Source organism: Taudactylus pleione, unplaced genomic scaffold (genome assembly GCF_031769625.1).
Source record: "Taudactylus pleione unplaced genomic scaffold, aTauple2 ptg001903l, whole genome shotgun sequence".
NCBI classification, from domain to species: domain Eukaryota; kingdom Metazoa; phylum Chordata; class Amphibia; order Anura; family Myobatrachidae; genus Taudactylus; species Taudactylus pleione.
This window is the reverse complement of record NW_028286300.1, coordinates 321538-337883: the sequence shown is the minus strand read 5'-3', so window position 1 is coordinate 337883 and position 16346 is coordinate 321538. Positions and strand designations below refer to the sequence as shown.

Sequence of the window (16346 nt, the reverse complement as noted above, 5' to 3'; positions counted from 1 at the left end):
CATCACAACAATGGGCCTGATTCAGCAAGGAACGCAAAGGAGAGAATGCACGCACTCGGCCAATGTTTTTGCACTGCGCATGCACGAACTAGCCAGTGCGTTCGAGTTAGAGTGTGCAGACTACACTCAGTGTGTACGCAGACTCTTCCAATAATGATTGACAGGAAGTGCCGTTTGTGGGTGGTGACGGGGGGTGGTCAGGCAAACGCAGGCGTTATAACGCCATTATAGGGGCGTGCATAATTAAGGCAGTGCAGCGGCATACGCAGCCATACCGTAAGCAGTACACAGGAAGTGGGCAAAATCCTGAGGCAGGTCAGGTCAACCACTATTATGCTAATGGGATCAATGGTTCTCGATGTTACCGATGTTTATGCTATCAGGCTGCGAGTAAAGGGAGATAGGCGGCTTAATGTGGGGCTGGGCGTCTGCATCTTGTGCTGCAGTCTCCTGTGTATGCATTGATTAGCATATTCTCGCAACGGCCAAGTGCGTGCGTTCTCTCCTTTGCGTTCCTTGCTGAATCAGGCTCAATGTGATTAACACACTATGTAATATAATTTTATAGAAAATGTCATGTAAAACGAAGTTCAATATTGAATAATGCTACAGGACATACTAAACATTTTATATTTTCATTACATTTAATTACAGCTGTCTCATTATATGAACCTCTGAGAACCCCTTTCCTGGCATGGTGGTAAGCAGTGCTTTTCAGCCAACAATGCAGATATACCAAAAAGGGACATTACTTAATGCCAACACATTTCTGTAAACAGCTCAGCTTGAACGCCTTAAGGATGCAGGCGTGTCTGACAGTTTAAATGCTGCTTTGTGGGCGTGCATAAAGTAGTCATTGCATTCTCCTGAGCTGCATGAGAGATCTTTGCTTGTCGGAAGAGCCGCAGTGTTTGAAACAGGTCAGACTTGACTTACATGCTGCGTTACTGCCCAACATGTGTCAATAGTGCCGATGTTTAAGCTGTTGTATGTCATCAGACACTGTCCCTAATCCTACGGGATCCTGGTGGTCAGAATAGCGACAGCCGCATCCTGACAGTCATAACCCCAACGCCCAATGGTAAGTTACTTAACCCTCCTTTCCCGGCAGCCTAACCTTCCCTCTAACCCTAATACTTACAGTCGGGATTTTGGATCCAGGATTCCGACTGTCGGGATTCCGGCGCTGCTATTCTGAGCACCGGCATCCTGACCGCCGGGATTTCAACTACATCCCATTCTCGGTTTAGCAAGTGAGATCTGTGAGAGTATTCAGTTGTGATTGCATTAGTGTAAGTCTCTGAATCAGACCTTTATTCTTGCAAATGGATTTCTTGTGATACAAACGAGTCTCTGATTAGATCTGGTTCAGTGTTATACTTTCTCATATAAGGCAGTACATTTTCTGTGTAGAATGCATCCAGTTTGGTTTCTGTCTGTTCCCAAAAAACATAGTCAAAATATACAGGAACAACGGTGGTCTCTTTATTTGTATGGACCAGTAACTCTGCATAGAAAGTTTCAGTGATAGCCATGTGGCACTGAATTTGAGTGTAGTAGGCATGGTCCCTGCTCAGTATGTAAGAGGTCCCAGTCCATGTCAGACAGAATGAACGGTGCTTGCTGGCCTGTCGCAGTGTGCTATCAGGGTACCTGTATAAACACTTCACCAGTAAGGGCCAACTGTCTTTTTCCATCTTGTCTATCACATTCCTTCCAAAGCTTACCAGCCAAGGCTTCTCTGGGTGACTGAGCACGTCATTGTCTTTCACCTTTAGCCTCCGTTTGTGATTTTCCAAACTCAGCTTTTTGTATCTATGAATGGCCTCCTCTTCCATACGTCTCATCCACTCCTGGCCTATCCGCAGTTTCCTTTCTCCTGAATTCAGCATAGCTCCCAGCTGTGATACGGGCATGCGCTCATTGTTATTCTTTGTAAAGCGGCTATGAATAATCTCATGTACTGAAGAAGCCATTATGCAATTCTTACACTGACCAACTGAAACAGGTTCCCTCTTATGATGTTGACGGGGTTTTTCAAGGCGTGGTCTTCGGTTGAAAGGCACAAGGAACCTCCAGATAGATTCATTGTTGGCTCTCCTGGAAACATGCACAGACGTTTTTCTTCTCTTTTTGAAGGTACCAAGCACAACATCATCTTCTCTGCTGACATTCAGAGATGATTTACCCCGGGATTGTAATTTAGAATTATTTATGGGAACTGACATAGGACATATCTGAGTTATTTCAACAGGAAATTTTCTCAAATTGAGTGAGGCAGATTCTTCTTGTGGAAACACATGATTAAAAGTATTTTGGATTGGTCGAATAAGTTTGGGCATCGATTTGCTCTTATGATTTATGAAAGGATTGTACTGGGAATGAGTGTTGGGTTTACTCTGGGCAGTAGTGGTAGAATGCCTCATGGAGTGTGAGGCAGGTTTGATCTGGGTTAATGGAAGAGGTGTGGTGTTGGGAGCAGATTTTCTTATGAATGTTTTGGAGGGCTTCAGCTGGGAAGGTACAGTAGATTTGTTCTGTTTGGCTGATGCAGATTTTTTTTTAGGACTTGCAGAATTGGCTTGTGTGGGAACAGGTTTATCCAGGATAATTTTCATATGTTTCTTTTTGTTCTTTTTTATCTTGGTGGTTGTAGCAGTATTACTCTGAGCGTATGTAGAAGATTTGACATAACTTTGTGGAGGTGGGTTGCCTTGGGGAGGTAGGCTAGATTTGCTTTTGAGGTTTTTAGGATTGTTGCATTGATCACCTGGAGTAATTGAAGACATATTCACCCGTATGGATGGAACTACATTGTTATTAGGGTTTTTGGAAGATACTCGTTCTGTGCATGGGGCAGGATTGCTGGGAAGTAAAGAAAAACATCTCTCTCTTTGTTGTAATAAAAGCTGGATATTACTAGACAGCATAATAGTTGATGTCACCTGGTATAGGCTTCCTGTTGTTAGGCAATAGAAATGTCCTGTTGCTGGACACTGCAGATAATCCATATTTGGATTTAGTGGGTATTCTGGTAAAGGTGAGAATAAGTGGGATTTATCAAAGTTCGGGATGGTTGCTGCTGAGTGCTGCATGGCCAATGTAGTGGTATAGGATTATTATAATGGAAAGTTAGGTGTTGATTCAAGCACTATAGTATGTAGCAATGTCACATCCTCGTCTCACAGATAACTCTAAAAAAAAAAAAAAGTAGGTGAAATGCATCTTCTCCATGTGCAGCCCCCTTCTGCTATGTAGAATGCATACATATTCATCATCTATACATCTATTTCTGATATGCTTGCATATTTTCTATACATAACATATTTCCCCTAAGAGTCATTCTTCCTATATAGTCAAAACTAATTTTTTTTTTTTTTTTTTTCAAGCAACCTGGTAATGCTGGTGAAAAATTGAGGAAAATGTAATTGGAGCAAAAAGTTTTTTTTTTTCTTTAAAAAAAACCAAAAAAAACCCACTAGTAAAATGGACAAACTCGTGACACTTTGCATTTGACGAGAATGATAGTGTTCATTGCAAATGGCGCCTACCCTTATTCCTGTGTCCCATATTGTTGTTTAGTGTATCTTATCAGGCACACCCTAGGGAGTGTTTTTCATTTGAACAATACAAATAGAAAATTGCAGCGCTAAATGTACTACACAATTTATTAAAAAAAATATCACATTGAATATAAAAATAAATATAAATAAAAACAAATGAATTTGTTGCTTGGCAAAATTAAATGTACAAATATAAGTGGCACTTAATAGTTAAAAATTGGACATGCATGTCAAAAAATTAAATGCTCATCAATGCAAGCATACACCCCGTTCAGGTACCGTCACTGATCATAATACCGCATAAGTTGTTTGTATATAGACAGTTCCCTTGGAAATGACAACTTTACCAGCTTGATGCAATTCCAGTATGTCCTGTATAGATGGTGGTCCGGGTATTTCAACCGCACAGGACTTGCTATGAAGGTGAGGATAAATCTTCAAACAGCTGCAGCTGAGAAGTAATCCACAATGTCTTGAGGTGGTGCCGGGCTCAAGATGGAAATGGTCCCAGACACACTGAATCTGTCTGTTCAGCCTTGAATCAACTGGAACTGCTGGATAACTCAATGAAAGATTCCAATAAGAACAAATTCCACATGGATAGTCCCAAACACAGTGAAGATGCGGATCTGAAAAGGTGCCTGGAGTGGGGTGCTTCACCTTATTGTGTTTTTCATTTGCCCAGAAACTCTCCCTATGTTTGAAGGAATTTATTTGCCTATTTAGTTCCCACTACCTTTTAACTGTAGCACAGGTAGTATTTGAGACTAAACAATACTTTGAAGGTCCTTGCTTCAAGTTTTACAGCCCAGTTTCATTTTTTTTCAGGACCATCCATCTACCTATACTTTTGCCATTGGTATTGATATGTACCATGACCACTGTGTCCTCCCCAACACCTCTGAAGCCATTATATTCTGAACCACAGGAAAACTCCTGCATTCATGGTTCTAGAGGCTGATTGCCATATCTGTACTTCTAATAATTGAATCCCCTACCAGCTACACCGGCCTGGCCTTCACTACACTTCTATTCCTATCTTTGCTGGAGCAGAGTCTCCTGGTTGCTAGTGGAAATAACTGCAACTGGTCCACTTCTCACTTATGAAAGACCAAGTACTTCAATGATGTCATTGTGAGGGGTTTGTGCTTTGGTAAGGGAAATACTGGTGGAATTTCCTGTAATGGCCTTTGCTGACAGCCTGCACAGACACAGAAACGGCTCGAAAACCACAATGGCATATGCCCTGTGCATGCGACAGAGGGCCTGATTCAGAGATGTATGCAAACCTGATGATTTGCGTACATCTCCAATGTTGTGGGGTCTACCCATGCAACAGACCCTTTCTGCGCATGTACAGAACAGGTCCTGCGATCTCACTCGCAAGTCCCCCAAGCCACAGCATGATTGACATAATGCAGTGTTTGGGGGCGAGCGGGGGCATGGCTGGCCAGCTTTCCTGGAAATGGGGGCATATTGTCCATTTTCTGTGAGGAACAAGGCCAGGGTGCTTTAGCACACTTTCCGGTATGTCTTCAGGTATCTTTTTATTAACCCTATAATAAAAATGATTTAAATAATTAAGCCTTATTGTCTGTGTAATGGTCCGGTGTAAATGGCATGACCCAGGTCATGCCTCAAAGATTGGCTTCAGTAGCCCTTGGAGATGACAATCTCCAAGAGTCCAATGTAATGCCAGAAAACCCAGGTCACGTTAAACATGGGTCCGGTGTGACCGGCTGGACCCAGGAAATAACCAGGTCCAACTGCTAGTGTAAAAGGGTTAAAATCCGTTTCCAACTCGTGCTCACACCAGGCTCAGGGTCCCGGGTTGGAGCCAGGGTTTTGCTGGAAAAGGGGAGTAAGCCTACTCTGTTTTTTCAATATTGTTTCTAAGCATGCAACTACTGTTTTTTAACTTATGAGTTTAACCCTACAATAACTTCTATTACACCTAGTTCATTGATATTTCACTGCTAAGCCTATAAGTTTAACCTTGCAACAACTGCAATGCTACGTATCCTCTGTTTAAGCCAGCAACTATATTTACCTTCAGATCTGCAGTGTGTTTCAGTAAACATGTCCTTTTACTGATGCTTTCATACAATATCCATACTTGTTGACTTCTCCTGAATGTCAGGTAGATTCCCTGGAATAGTAGTGGTCCCCCTTGACTCCCCTCTCTTGCTGGCGTATATGTCCTGAGTACACTCTGGCACTGCGTCAGAGTCTACTGTGCATACACCAATCTCTGGGAAAAGGAGATTTATGTTCTTACCTGTTAAATCCTTTTCTTTCGATCCCATAGGGAGGCACAGGGTTGACAATGGGTATAGCTTGGAGAGGAGAGTATAGGCACCAAATAGTTAAAATTTGTTTCCCAGAAGCCCAGGCTCCCTCTCCTCTATACCCCGCCCCCAGCCACCGGCAGCCAGTTTAGTTAGCAAGCCCATGGCAAGGAGTGAGGAGAAGACTGGCACACACCCAGAAGGCAAGCAAAATCTGTATTAGAGGAACCAAACCCCGCAAGCCAGGAGTGTCAGGGGGGTGTCCTGTGCCCCTGATGAAGTCAAAGAAAAGGATTTAACAGGTAATACCATAAATCTCCTTTTATTCTTCCTTCACTAAGGGACACGTGGTTGACAAGAGTATTTCCAAAAGCTGTCCTATGGGAGGGGGTGCTCATGAGCTGCACTGAAATCCCTTCGTCTGAATATGTAAAAGTGTCAAATGCATAGACACTAATTAAAGTGTGGGCAAAAGACCTTGGGAAAGCCTTACAAAGATGCTCCGCAGCAGTACCATGTTGAGCTACCCAAGAAGCTCCTACTGACCGGGTGGAAAGGGCAGTCACTACGGCAGGGGCAGGAAGATCCGACGAAGAGTAGGCCTGGCAGGTAGACAAACAGAGCCACCTGACCAAGGTCTGCTTAGTAGCTGGCCAGCCCAGCTTGTGAAAATCACAAACAGAGATTCCATCTTGTGGAAATCTCTGGTCCTGTCTACAAAATCCAGAGAGATCTCACAACATCCAACGAGGCCTCCTCCGGTGAAGAATCTGGAACTCTGACAGATGGGACCACGATCTCCTGTGAAATAGAGACACAACCTGGGGAAAATAACCCAAGCGAGTCTGCAGAACAGCCCGATCCAAAAGGAAACAGGGAGCGACATGACAAGACGCTCAAGTTGGACAGTCTCCAGGCTGATGCGATGGCATACATGGAAAACGGTCTTCCGGTTTGCCAATGCAAGTCCACTGTATTCAAGGACTTAAAAGGAGCTGACTGGAGAGCTCTAAGAACCAAAAATAGGTTATAGGAAACCGCCGGAGCAACAAGTGGCAGCTGGATGTGGAAAACTCCCTGAAAAACATCTGAACATTTTATGAGAGCGCAATCTGCCTCTGGAAGAGAAACCTGTACATTCAAGAAAGAGAGCCGGAGGTTCAAATTCAGACCCGTCTGCAGAAAAGAAAGGACTCTGGAGAGACAGAAAGACCTGAGGTTGAAGCCTTTGGCCAAACACCAAAGTATGTCCACCAAACGTGGTGATAAATTCTAGCCAAAGCGGGCATCTGAGCATTAAGCATGGTACAAAAGACTCTTCTGGAAAACCCCTTCGCTCTTAGGGCTTGATTCATTATGGATCGCTATTGCAATCGCAACTGTGATTACGCACGCAGTTCTGCAAATATACTAATGTTTGCAACTGCTCAGCCAGCATAGAGATGTCCATTACTGCTTTCTCACATCTGTAAGACCTCACAGTCCTGCGTATACATTGGTAACATTGGACCCTCACGCACAATTACAGCAGGTCTGCCCTGTCTCAGAAATTGAAACTCTCGTCGCACGCAAGCTGCATATGCCATTGCAGTGGCAAATTTAGGTACGCCCATTTAACGGCGTTCAAACGGACAGGCACGCCTGAGTTTCTCTGACCACTCCCTCGTCACTATTCCCAAATGCTGATGTGCCGTCACTCAGTCTGCGATGGCTTTCTGCCTGCGTGCGTGATCAGAGTGCTATAGCAATCCTGACCTGCGCACGCGCACCATGGTGCATGCGCAGTACGCACCATCAGCCGATCTGCGTATGCTGTTACAATTGCGATCCATGATGAATGAGGCCCTTAGAACGAATATCTCAAGAGCCATCCCGTCATAATGGGCCAGATCCGGATGGAAGTATGGGCCCTGAGACAGATAATCTGGCCACAGAGGAAGATGCAGTGGGTCGATGGATAGGCCCAGAAGTTCCATATACCATGCCCACCATGGCCCATCTGGAGCCACAAGGATCACCATGCCTTCCTCCAATTTCAACTTCTTCAAGGACCTGTGGGATAATCGAAATTGGAGGAAAGATGTATATGAGCGGAAATGTCCTCGGTACCGCTAGCACATCCAGCAGGAGAGCAACGGAATCCCTGGTGTGGGAACAGTACCTTGGCAACTGTTAGATGTGTCAAGACACCATCATATCTATGTCTGGTAGGCCCCAATGACATCTGGAAGACGTCTGGATGCAGAGCTCACTCGCCCCAAGTGAACGTTGTGGCAGCTTAAGAAGTCCGCTGCCAATTCTGGACACTGAGGATGAACATTGCAGACAGCGCTGAAAGATGAATTTCTGCTCAGTGAAGAATGTGGCTGACCTCCTTCATGGCACAGTGACTGCGAGTGCCGCCCTGGTGGCTTATGTAAGCAACGGCGGTCAAGTTGTCCAACTGTACTTTACCTGGATGACCCTGGAGTAGAGACTGTGCTTGTCAAAGCGCTCTGTACACCGTTCAGAGTCCCAGTACATTGATGGACAGTTGACGCTCAAGACATCCATTGACCCTAGAACGTCTGATGGTACGTCACCACCCTCCACCCACAAAGACATGCATCAGTGGTGAGTAGGGCCCAGTCCTGGATCCAAAAAGGATGGCTCTGTCCAGTTGGGACCGGTGAAGCCACCACAGGAGAGAGACGAACGTCCCGAGGAAGAATGAGAGTCTGCGCTTTGAGGTGCAAATGAGACTTGTTTCACTGTGCTAGACTGACCAGCTGAAGAGGTCGGGAGTGGAATGAGCATTCTCCACCATGTCAAAGGTGGAAACCAGAGAACCCATGATCTGCATGCAGGAGTGGATTGACACCCAATCTCAAACTAAGCAAATATAAATATATTTTAAGAACTCTCATATACAATAAAAGTATAATTAATTCAATAGTCAAACGACGTGTGCTTTAATAATGGAAAGTACAGTGTGAGAATATAAATAAAGAAATAATGAAGTAACGTCTTCAATCATAGTGTAAATGAAAGGAAAAGGGATCCTCCGACACACCTACGGTTGCTAGGAGTAAACAGATATAAACTAAGCAATGCGGGCTACTCGGTTTGCCTTGAAGAAGCCGGATATCTGGTGAAATGCGCATCGGCACCTTCTGACCGCTGAGTCAGTCTCGGTAGAATCAGAGAGGCAAGAAGATTATTTATAAATGTGTGGTGCCGGAGCTCCACAAAGGGTCTGTGTAGCAGTGAATTATAAGGTCTGTACATATACACAGCAACGGCCATACCTACTCAGGTAGCAATTGAAACTAAAGCAAGGGCTGCATTAATGATAGGGAATAAAACTAATATCCATAACCCTTAAGTGCAAAAAAGGATAAGTCACACTGAATAAATTACAAGTGTTGCGTAAATATTATTATTAAGGGATATACTGGGAATATACCTGGTTTACTTTCCCCTTACAGGACGGCCAGCTGAGCAGCCAAAATTAATACATATAAATGGCAACATTGATCCTATCTTGATAGGAAAGGAACAGTGGCCCTGATTCAGAGCCGGACGCTCTGACAGAGCGCACGCTCTGAATAAGGGCCTTCCCTCTTACTTTTTGGAGCGGCCTCCTGGCCGCTCGCATAGCTGTTGGTTACCACCCACAGCTATAGCGAGCGGCCAACATGATGGTCGCGATGGTCAAGACCATCGCGACCATCGGGCTTGCGACGAGACCCTTGTGGTAGGGTCTCGTCTGCCGCAAGCCCTGGAGTGCTTTTGGCTCTATCAGAGCCAAAAGCACTCCCACTGACATCACTAGTGATGTCAGTGGGGCCGGCCCCATGGGAACGCCTCTGTCTGGGCAGCCACGTCCCCGGCACGCCCACCAAAGGGGGCGTGCTGTCAATCACCATCGACAGCACGCCCCCTTGGCCGTCGTTATTCGGGTCTCGCGCATACGCACGACGGAGCCACCTCCGCACTTGGGCAACATCGACCCGCTTGCGAGCGCTCAGCGCTCGCGAGCGGGTCTGAATCAGGCCCAGTGTTGCAATAATACAATAATACTAGCCACTGAGAAGGTTGAAACGGTGAAAACATCATTAGAGTGGGAACATTGCTTGAAAAGATACAGCACTAAAATTAAAGAAAATTCATATGTTATATATATTGAATTATACAGCTCTCATAGAGGTTTCACAGAAAATATTGAAATAAAACACATAAAAAGACAGACTCAGCGGGCTTTTTACATTTTAATCACTTTATTTCTAAACATTGAACAACCTTTATTTGTCCTATTCATCTCTATATTTTAATCAAGATATATACAATAGGGGTACTATACCCTGTTAATCTAATAATGATTAAAAGTTATGTTTTAATATTATATGTGTATAAAATATTAACAAAGATCAGCAGAGCCAAGCACTTAATAGCATATGCGAGCGGCCATAAAGATGGCTGCGATGGTCAAGACCATCGCGACCATCGGGCTTGCGACGAGACCCTTGTGGTAGGGTCTCGTTGCCGCAAGCCCTGGAGTGATTTTGGCTCTATCAGAGCCAAAATCACTCCCACTGACATCACTACTGATGTCAGTGGGGCCGGACTCAGACGGTAGGCGTTCCCATGGGAACGCCTCCGTCTGGCAACCACGCCCCCGGCACGCCCACTAAAGGGGGCGTGCTGTCAGTCACCATCGACAGCACGCCCCCTTTAGTGCGAGACCCATAACGACGGCTTGGCCGTCATTATTCGGGTCTCGCGCATGCGCACGACGGAGCTCCCTCCCTCGTGCGCATGCGCATTGGGGGAACATCGACCCGCTTGCGATCGTCCTCCGCTCGCGAGCGGGTCTGAATGACCCCCTGAATCAGGCCCTATATACTGTGAGAGAGGTAGCACCATACCCTCAACATAAGATTTGTTTATAATGAATAGAATATAGGTGGAAATAATTACTGCCCACAATGAACCCCAAAATGGGATTACAGTGTTAATTGGTTCAGTGCGGGACTGATATTATTTTAGACATTCGGATGGGAATATGTAAATAGGCATCCTGGATGTCCAATGATGCCATTAAATTCCCTGGTTCCATAGCCAGAATAAGGGAGTGAAGAGACTCCATGCAGACCAGGGAATCTGGAGGAACTTGTTCAGACCTTCAGATTGAGACAAGCTGAAAGGAGCTACCGGTTTCTGGACCAGGAAGAGCTTGGTGTAGAAACCCATACCTCTCTGAGACGGGGGACTGGGATAATGACTTTATAGGTCAGGAGGAAGCGAATGGCTCCCCGAGAGCTCTTGCCTTTCCTGGATGTGCTGAAAGGCCGGTGGAAAAGAACTGGGCTGAGGACACCTCTGAAAAGTTAGAGCGTAGCCCTGAGAAGCATCGCCTCTGACCCAGGCATCTGTCGTAGTCCCCATCCAGCCCCTGAAAAAAGCAGGAGCTAACCTCCCACATCAGGGTCCCCTAGATGGAGGCCCACCCCATCATGTGGCAGGCTTGTCCACGTTCTTGGCGGCAGTCGTCTGGTAGCCAAGGCTGCTTACCTCAGGACTTAGAGCCTTTGGTGGAAGAACCCTGAATTTTGGAAAAAGATTGACCTCTGGCCTCTCCCTGTAGGCAAAAGGAATGAAAAGTAGACATTCTGAACTTTGGAAGAGCCTCAGCAGGTAGGAAAAAAGTTTTGGATGCTGCTACCACAGCAATTATCTTGTGCAATTCCGGACCAAAGAAGACCTCTTCTATATATGGAAGCACCTCGAAAGCTTTGTTAGAGTCCGGGCTAGCATGCCAGGAGCGCAGTCAGAAAGCTCTTCTGGCCACTACAGCAGACGGCGACACCTTAGAGGTTAAGACCCCTGTGTCAATGGCCGCCTCACCCAGGTAGGAGGCCACCTCCCTAATGTGTCTCAACAGAGACGAAAAAATTTCTTCTGTGTGTTTCAGAACTGAGACAGTCCTCTAGTGCATTAGCCAGCATCTGACAGCTTTAGATACCCAAACAGACAGGAGGGTTGGGCTAATATAGCACCCATATTAGTATAGATCATCTTAAGGAAATTCTCCAGCTTCCTCTCTGTTGAATCCTTAAGGGAAGTCATATTCAGAAGAGGGAGGATTGATGACCTAACAAGACGGGCAATCAACCGCAGGAGGGGATTCCCATCTGGCCCTATCCGCAGCCAGTACTGGTTAAAATGAAGTAATAAACTTAGATATCTGGAACCGTCTATTAGGGTGAGCCCAAGAGTTTGTAAGGAGGTTCTCCAGTTGTGCAGAAGAAGGGAACTCAGGGCTTGATTCAGATTTGGGAATAGAGTAATGGTTAACCACCTGAGACATTACCTGAGCCAACGTTAAAGCCCAAGCTGGTTCCTGACTGACACCGCGGCTGAAGGAACCTACCGTAGTGGAGCTGTAAAGCAATGGACACAAAGACCATCATTGTCCGGGGCCTGGGGGGAAATCACATTACCACTTGCTTTATAAGTGTACAGCACAGGAGCATCTACCTCCTTGGGAGCCTTGTTTGATAAAAACAATATAGTTAAATTTGCCACTATATCGACGATCTAATATTTATCTGGTCAGGAGACTTAGGACCTCATTCAGAGCCGGTCGCACAGAGCGTGCGGTCGGTCTGAATGAGGGGAGGACGTCTTGAATTTTCAAGACGTCCTCCTTTGCAGTGGTAAGCTGTGGGTTAACACCCACAGCCTTACGACCGCCTAAGGTGATGGTCGCGATGGTCAAGACCATCGCGACCATCGGGGCTTACAGGTAGGGTCTCCCTTGTCGTAAGCCCCGGAGAGCTTTCGGCTCTGTCTGAGCTGGAAGCTCTCCACTGACATCACTAGTGATGTCAGTGGGGCCGCCCCCAAATGGTAGGCGTTCCCATGGGAACACCCCCGTTTGGGCTGCCACCCCCCCGGCCCGCCTTCCAAACGGGGCGAGCTGTCAATCAACATCGACAGCTCACCCCCTTTGGATCGAGACCAGCTACGACCGGCGCTGTCGGTCGTAGCGGGTCTCACGCATGCGCACGACGGCGCCTTCGTGCGCATGCTCTGTGGGGGGCCATCGACCCGGTCCGGGCGCATCGGCGCTAACGACCGGGTCTGAATGACCCCCTTAGGCCCTGATTCAGAGCCGGACGCTCTGACAGAGCGATCGCTGAATCAGGGCGTCTTTTTTTTTTTTATGGAGCGGCCTCCTGGCCCATCGCATTGCTGTGGGATACCACCCACAGCTAATGCGAGCGGCCAAGATGATGGTCGCGATGGTCAAGACCATCGCGACCATCGGGCTTGCGACGAGACCCTTGTGGTAGGGTCTCGTGGCCGCAAGCCCCAGAGAGCTTTCGGCTCAAACAGAGTCGGAAGCTCTCCCACTGACATCACTTGTGATGTCAGTGGGGCCGCCCCCAGACGGTAGGCGTTCTCATGGGAACGCCTCCGTCTGTGCAGCCACCCCCGGCCCGCCCACCAAAGGGGGCGTGCTGTCACTCAACATCAACAGCACGCCCCTTTTGATGCGAGACCCGGAGCGACGGATTGCCGTCGCTATCCGGGTCTTGCGCATGCGCACGACGGAGACGGCTACGTCGTGCGCATGCGCTCTGGGCCACCATCGACCCGGTTGTGAGCGCTCAGCGCTTGCGACCGGGTCTGAATCAGGCCCTTAGTCAGTATTGAGAGTTTTATGACATACATTAATGTTAATTAATTTAATTTAAAATTCACCTTTAAATAACATTCAAATACAATTGATTATCTTGATATTGTACTTATGATAAAACATTTATGACGAAAACTCATTTTAAAGAGGTATATGCCAATAGTTTATCCCCTCATCCAGTTGTCATCTGCCCGCTTGAATAAACTACAGTATGTACTGTATGCCCAGTTTCTTAGGCTTAGAAAAACAATAATACTGAGTTTTGGCATCAGTCGGAAATGCTTACAAATAGGTTTCTTGAGAGAGGCTACAATAGGCAGATTCTGCCGCATCACTTTCAAGAAGTCCATCAGTCAGACGTAAAATTTTTCACGTTTACGGCTTTAGAACACATCAGAGAATATGTAAGGGGGGGTAATAGGGATTTACAATTATCTAGAGGAGAATCATATTGGATTTTCACACTTGATATAATGTCATTCCTTTGAGAATTTAATGCAGGAAGAAGGGTTAGTAGTAATTTCTGCTGATAAGTTTAGTGGGTCATTTGGGCATTTATTTATTTTATGAATTATATCGTTAATATATGTGATTTTTATTATCGAACCTATTGTTAAAGGTGTAGATTTATGAGGAAGTAGTTTGACATTTTCACTTGCGGGTTATTTAAATTACACTACAGAGGGGTTGGAGTCATAAATAGGGCACTAGTGATTTTTTGGTACCAAGCGGGTTTAGTTCACTCGCATTTGTCTCCTTATCACTAATTGTTATTTTAACTATTAGGTTATAATCATATTTTTCTCTCGCTCTGGGGCTTGCGCACGCCCAGTGCGACCGCTGCACGTGTGCACAGCCAAACATCGAACCGCTTGCAAGCGCTCAGGCGCTTGCGAGCGGGTCTGAATGATGTCCCAGGTCCTTAATCCCAAAAACAACATTTCCACTGCATTTCAGCCCTGCCACAAAAGGACCAGCTGACATCGTGTCAGTGATTCTCTCGTTAATACAGCTGAGAGTGTTTACGAGGACAAGGCTGGAGATCACTCTGTCATGCTGATTGATTTAGAATAACAGACTGGAAGCTTTAAAAGGAGGGTGGTGCTTGAAATCATTGTTCTTTATCTGTTAACCATGGTTACCTGCAAGTAAACACACGCAGTCATCATTGCTTTGCACAAAAAGGGCTTCACAGGCAAGGATATTGCTGCTAGAAAGATTGCACCTAAATCAACCATTTATCGGATCATCAAGAACTACAAGGAGAGAGGTTCAATAGTTGTGAAGAAGGCTTCAGGGCGCCCAAGAACGTCCAGCAAGCGCCAGGACAGTCTCATAAAGTTGATTCAGCTGTGGGATCAGGGCACCGACAGTGCAGACCTTGCTCAGGAATTGCAGCAGGCAGGTGTGAGTGCATCTTCACGCACAGTGAGGCGAAGACTTTTGGAGGATGGCCTGGTGTCAAGAAGGGTAGCAAAGAAGCCACTTCTCTCCAGGAAAAACATCAGGGACAGACTAATATTCTGCAAAAGGTACAGGGATTGGACTGCTGAGGATTGGGTAAAGTTATTTTCTCTGAATTACCTTTCAGATTGTTTGGGGCATCGGGAAAAACGCTTGTCGTAGAAGGAAAGGTGAGCGCTACCATCAGGCCTGTGTCATGCCAACAGTAAAGCATCCTCAGACCATCCATGTGTGGGGTTGCTTCTCAGCCAAGGGAGTGGGCTCACTCACAATTTTGCCTAAGAACACAGCCATGAATAAAGAATGGTACCAAAACATCCTCCAAGAGCAACTTCTCCTAACCATCCAAGAACAGTTTGGTGACGAACAATGCATTTTCCAGTATGATGGAGCACTTTGCCATAAGGCAAAAATAATAATTAAGTGGCTCACGGAACAAAACATCAAAATTTTGGGTCGATGGCCAGGAAACTCCCCAGACCTTAATCCCATTGAGAATTTGTGGTCAATCCTCAAGAGGCGGGTGGACAAACAAAAACCCACAAATTCTGACAAACTCCAAGCACTAATTAGGTAAGAATGGGCGGCCATCAGTCACTATGTGGCCCAGAAGTTGAATGACAGCATGCCAGGGCGAATTGCAGAGGTCTTGAAAAAGGGTCAACACTGCAAATATTGACTCTTTGCATAAACTTAATGTAATTGTCAATAAAACCTTTGACACTTATGAAATGCTTGGAATTTTACTTTAGTATACCATAGTAACATCTGACAAAAAGGTCTAAACACACTTTGTGAAAATCAATACATGTGTCATTCTCCAAACTTTTGGTCATGGCTGTACTTGACAGCAGCTGATAATTTTAAACACTTGGGGGCAGATTAAATTAGCCGCGGTGTCAGCCCTGCGCTATTCATTTAAACGCCGCATTACCACAAGTTAAGCCCCAGAGGGTACACTTAATGCTAATTTTTCCTTGCGGCTTCGGGAGCTGTGAGGAAAAGTCTGCATTAAATACACATTCTGGGGCTTAAGGAGAAGGGAAACCCATTATTTCTAACACTTAATGCGGAATCAGTGTTGGCTCAAGGCATGGGTCGGCAGGGCCGTTGCTAAACCTGTAGGCCAGTATGGACAGTGTCCTGCAGTCTGGATAAGGTGGGGCAAAAAAGGTCTCATCCGAAAGTGCCAGGTATTTCAAGGCTGAGCCTCAGCACAGGAGTACCGGGCACTATAAGATGCCAGTAAAGGATAAACATCCGTTTATATTACGCTTCTTAAACAAACAAGGCATTGGCCAGTTCCTGTAGCAATACCTTCACCCTGCGAACTAACATGACCAACCA

The 16346-nt window shown here is 46.0% G+C and overlaps 1 protein-coding gene and 1 pseudogene across 2 annotated transcripts in view; both read right to left on the bottom strand.

The window, feature by feature from the left end:
• The window catches only part of LOC148436222 (uncharacterized), a 40796-nt pseudogene that overhangs the window by 17782 nt on the left and 6668 nt on the right, over positions 1–16346 (bottom strand). The window lies entirely within an intron of this gene.
• The window catches only part of LOC148436221 (uncharacterized), a 30370-nt gene continuing 15014 nt past the window's right edge, over positions 991–16346 (bottom strand). The window contains exon 2 of the mRNA XM_088465187.1: positions 991–3194. Within this exon, the coding sequence (XP_088321313.1) occupies positions 1314–3095 (1782 nt within the window). The 5' untranslated portion in view covers positions 3096–3194 and the 3' untranslated portion in view covers positions 991–1313. The remainder of the gene's footprint in view (positions 3195–16346) is intronic.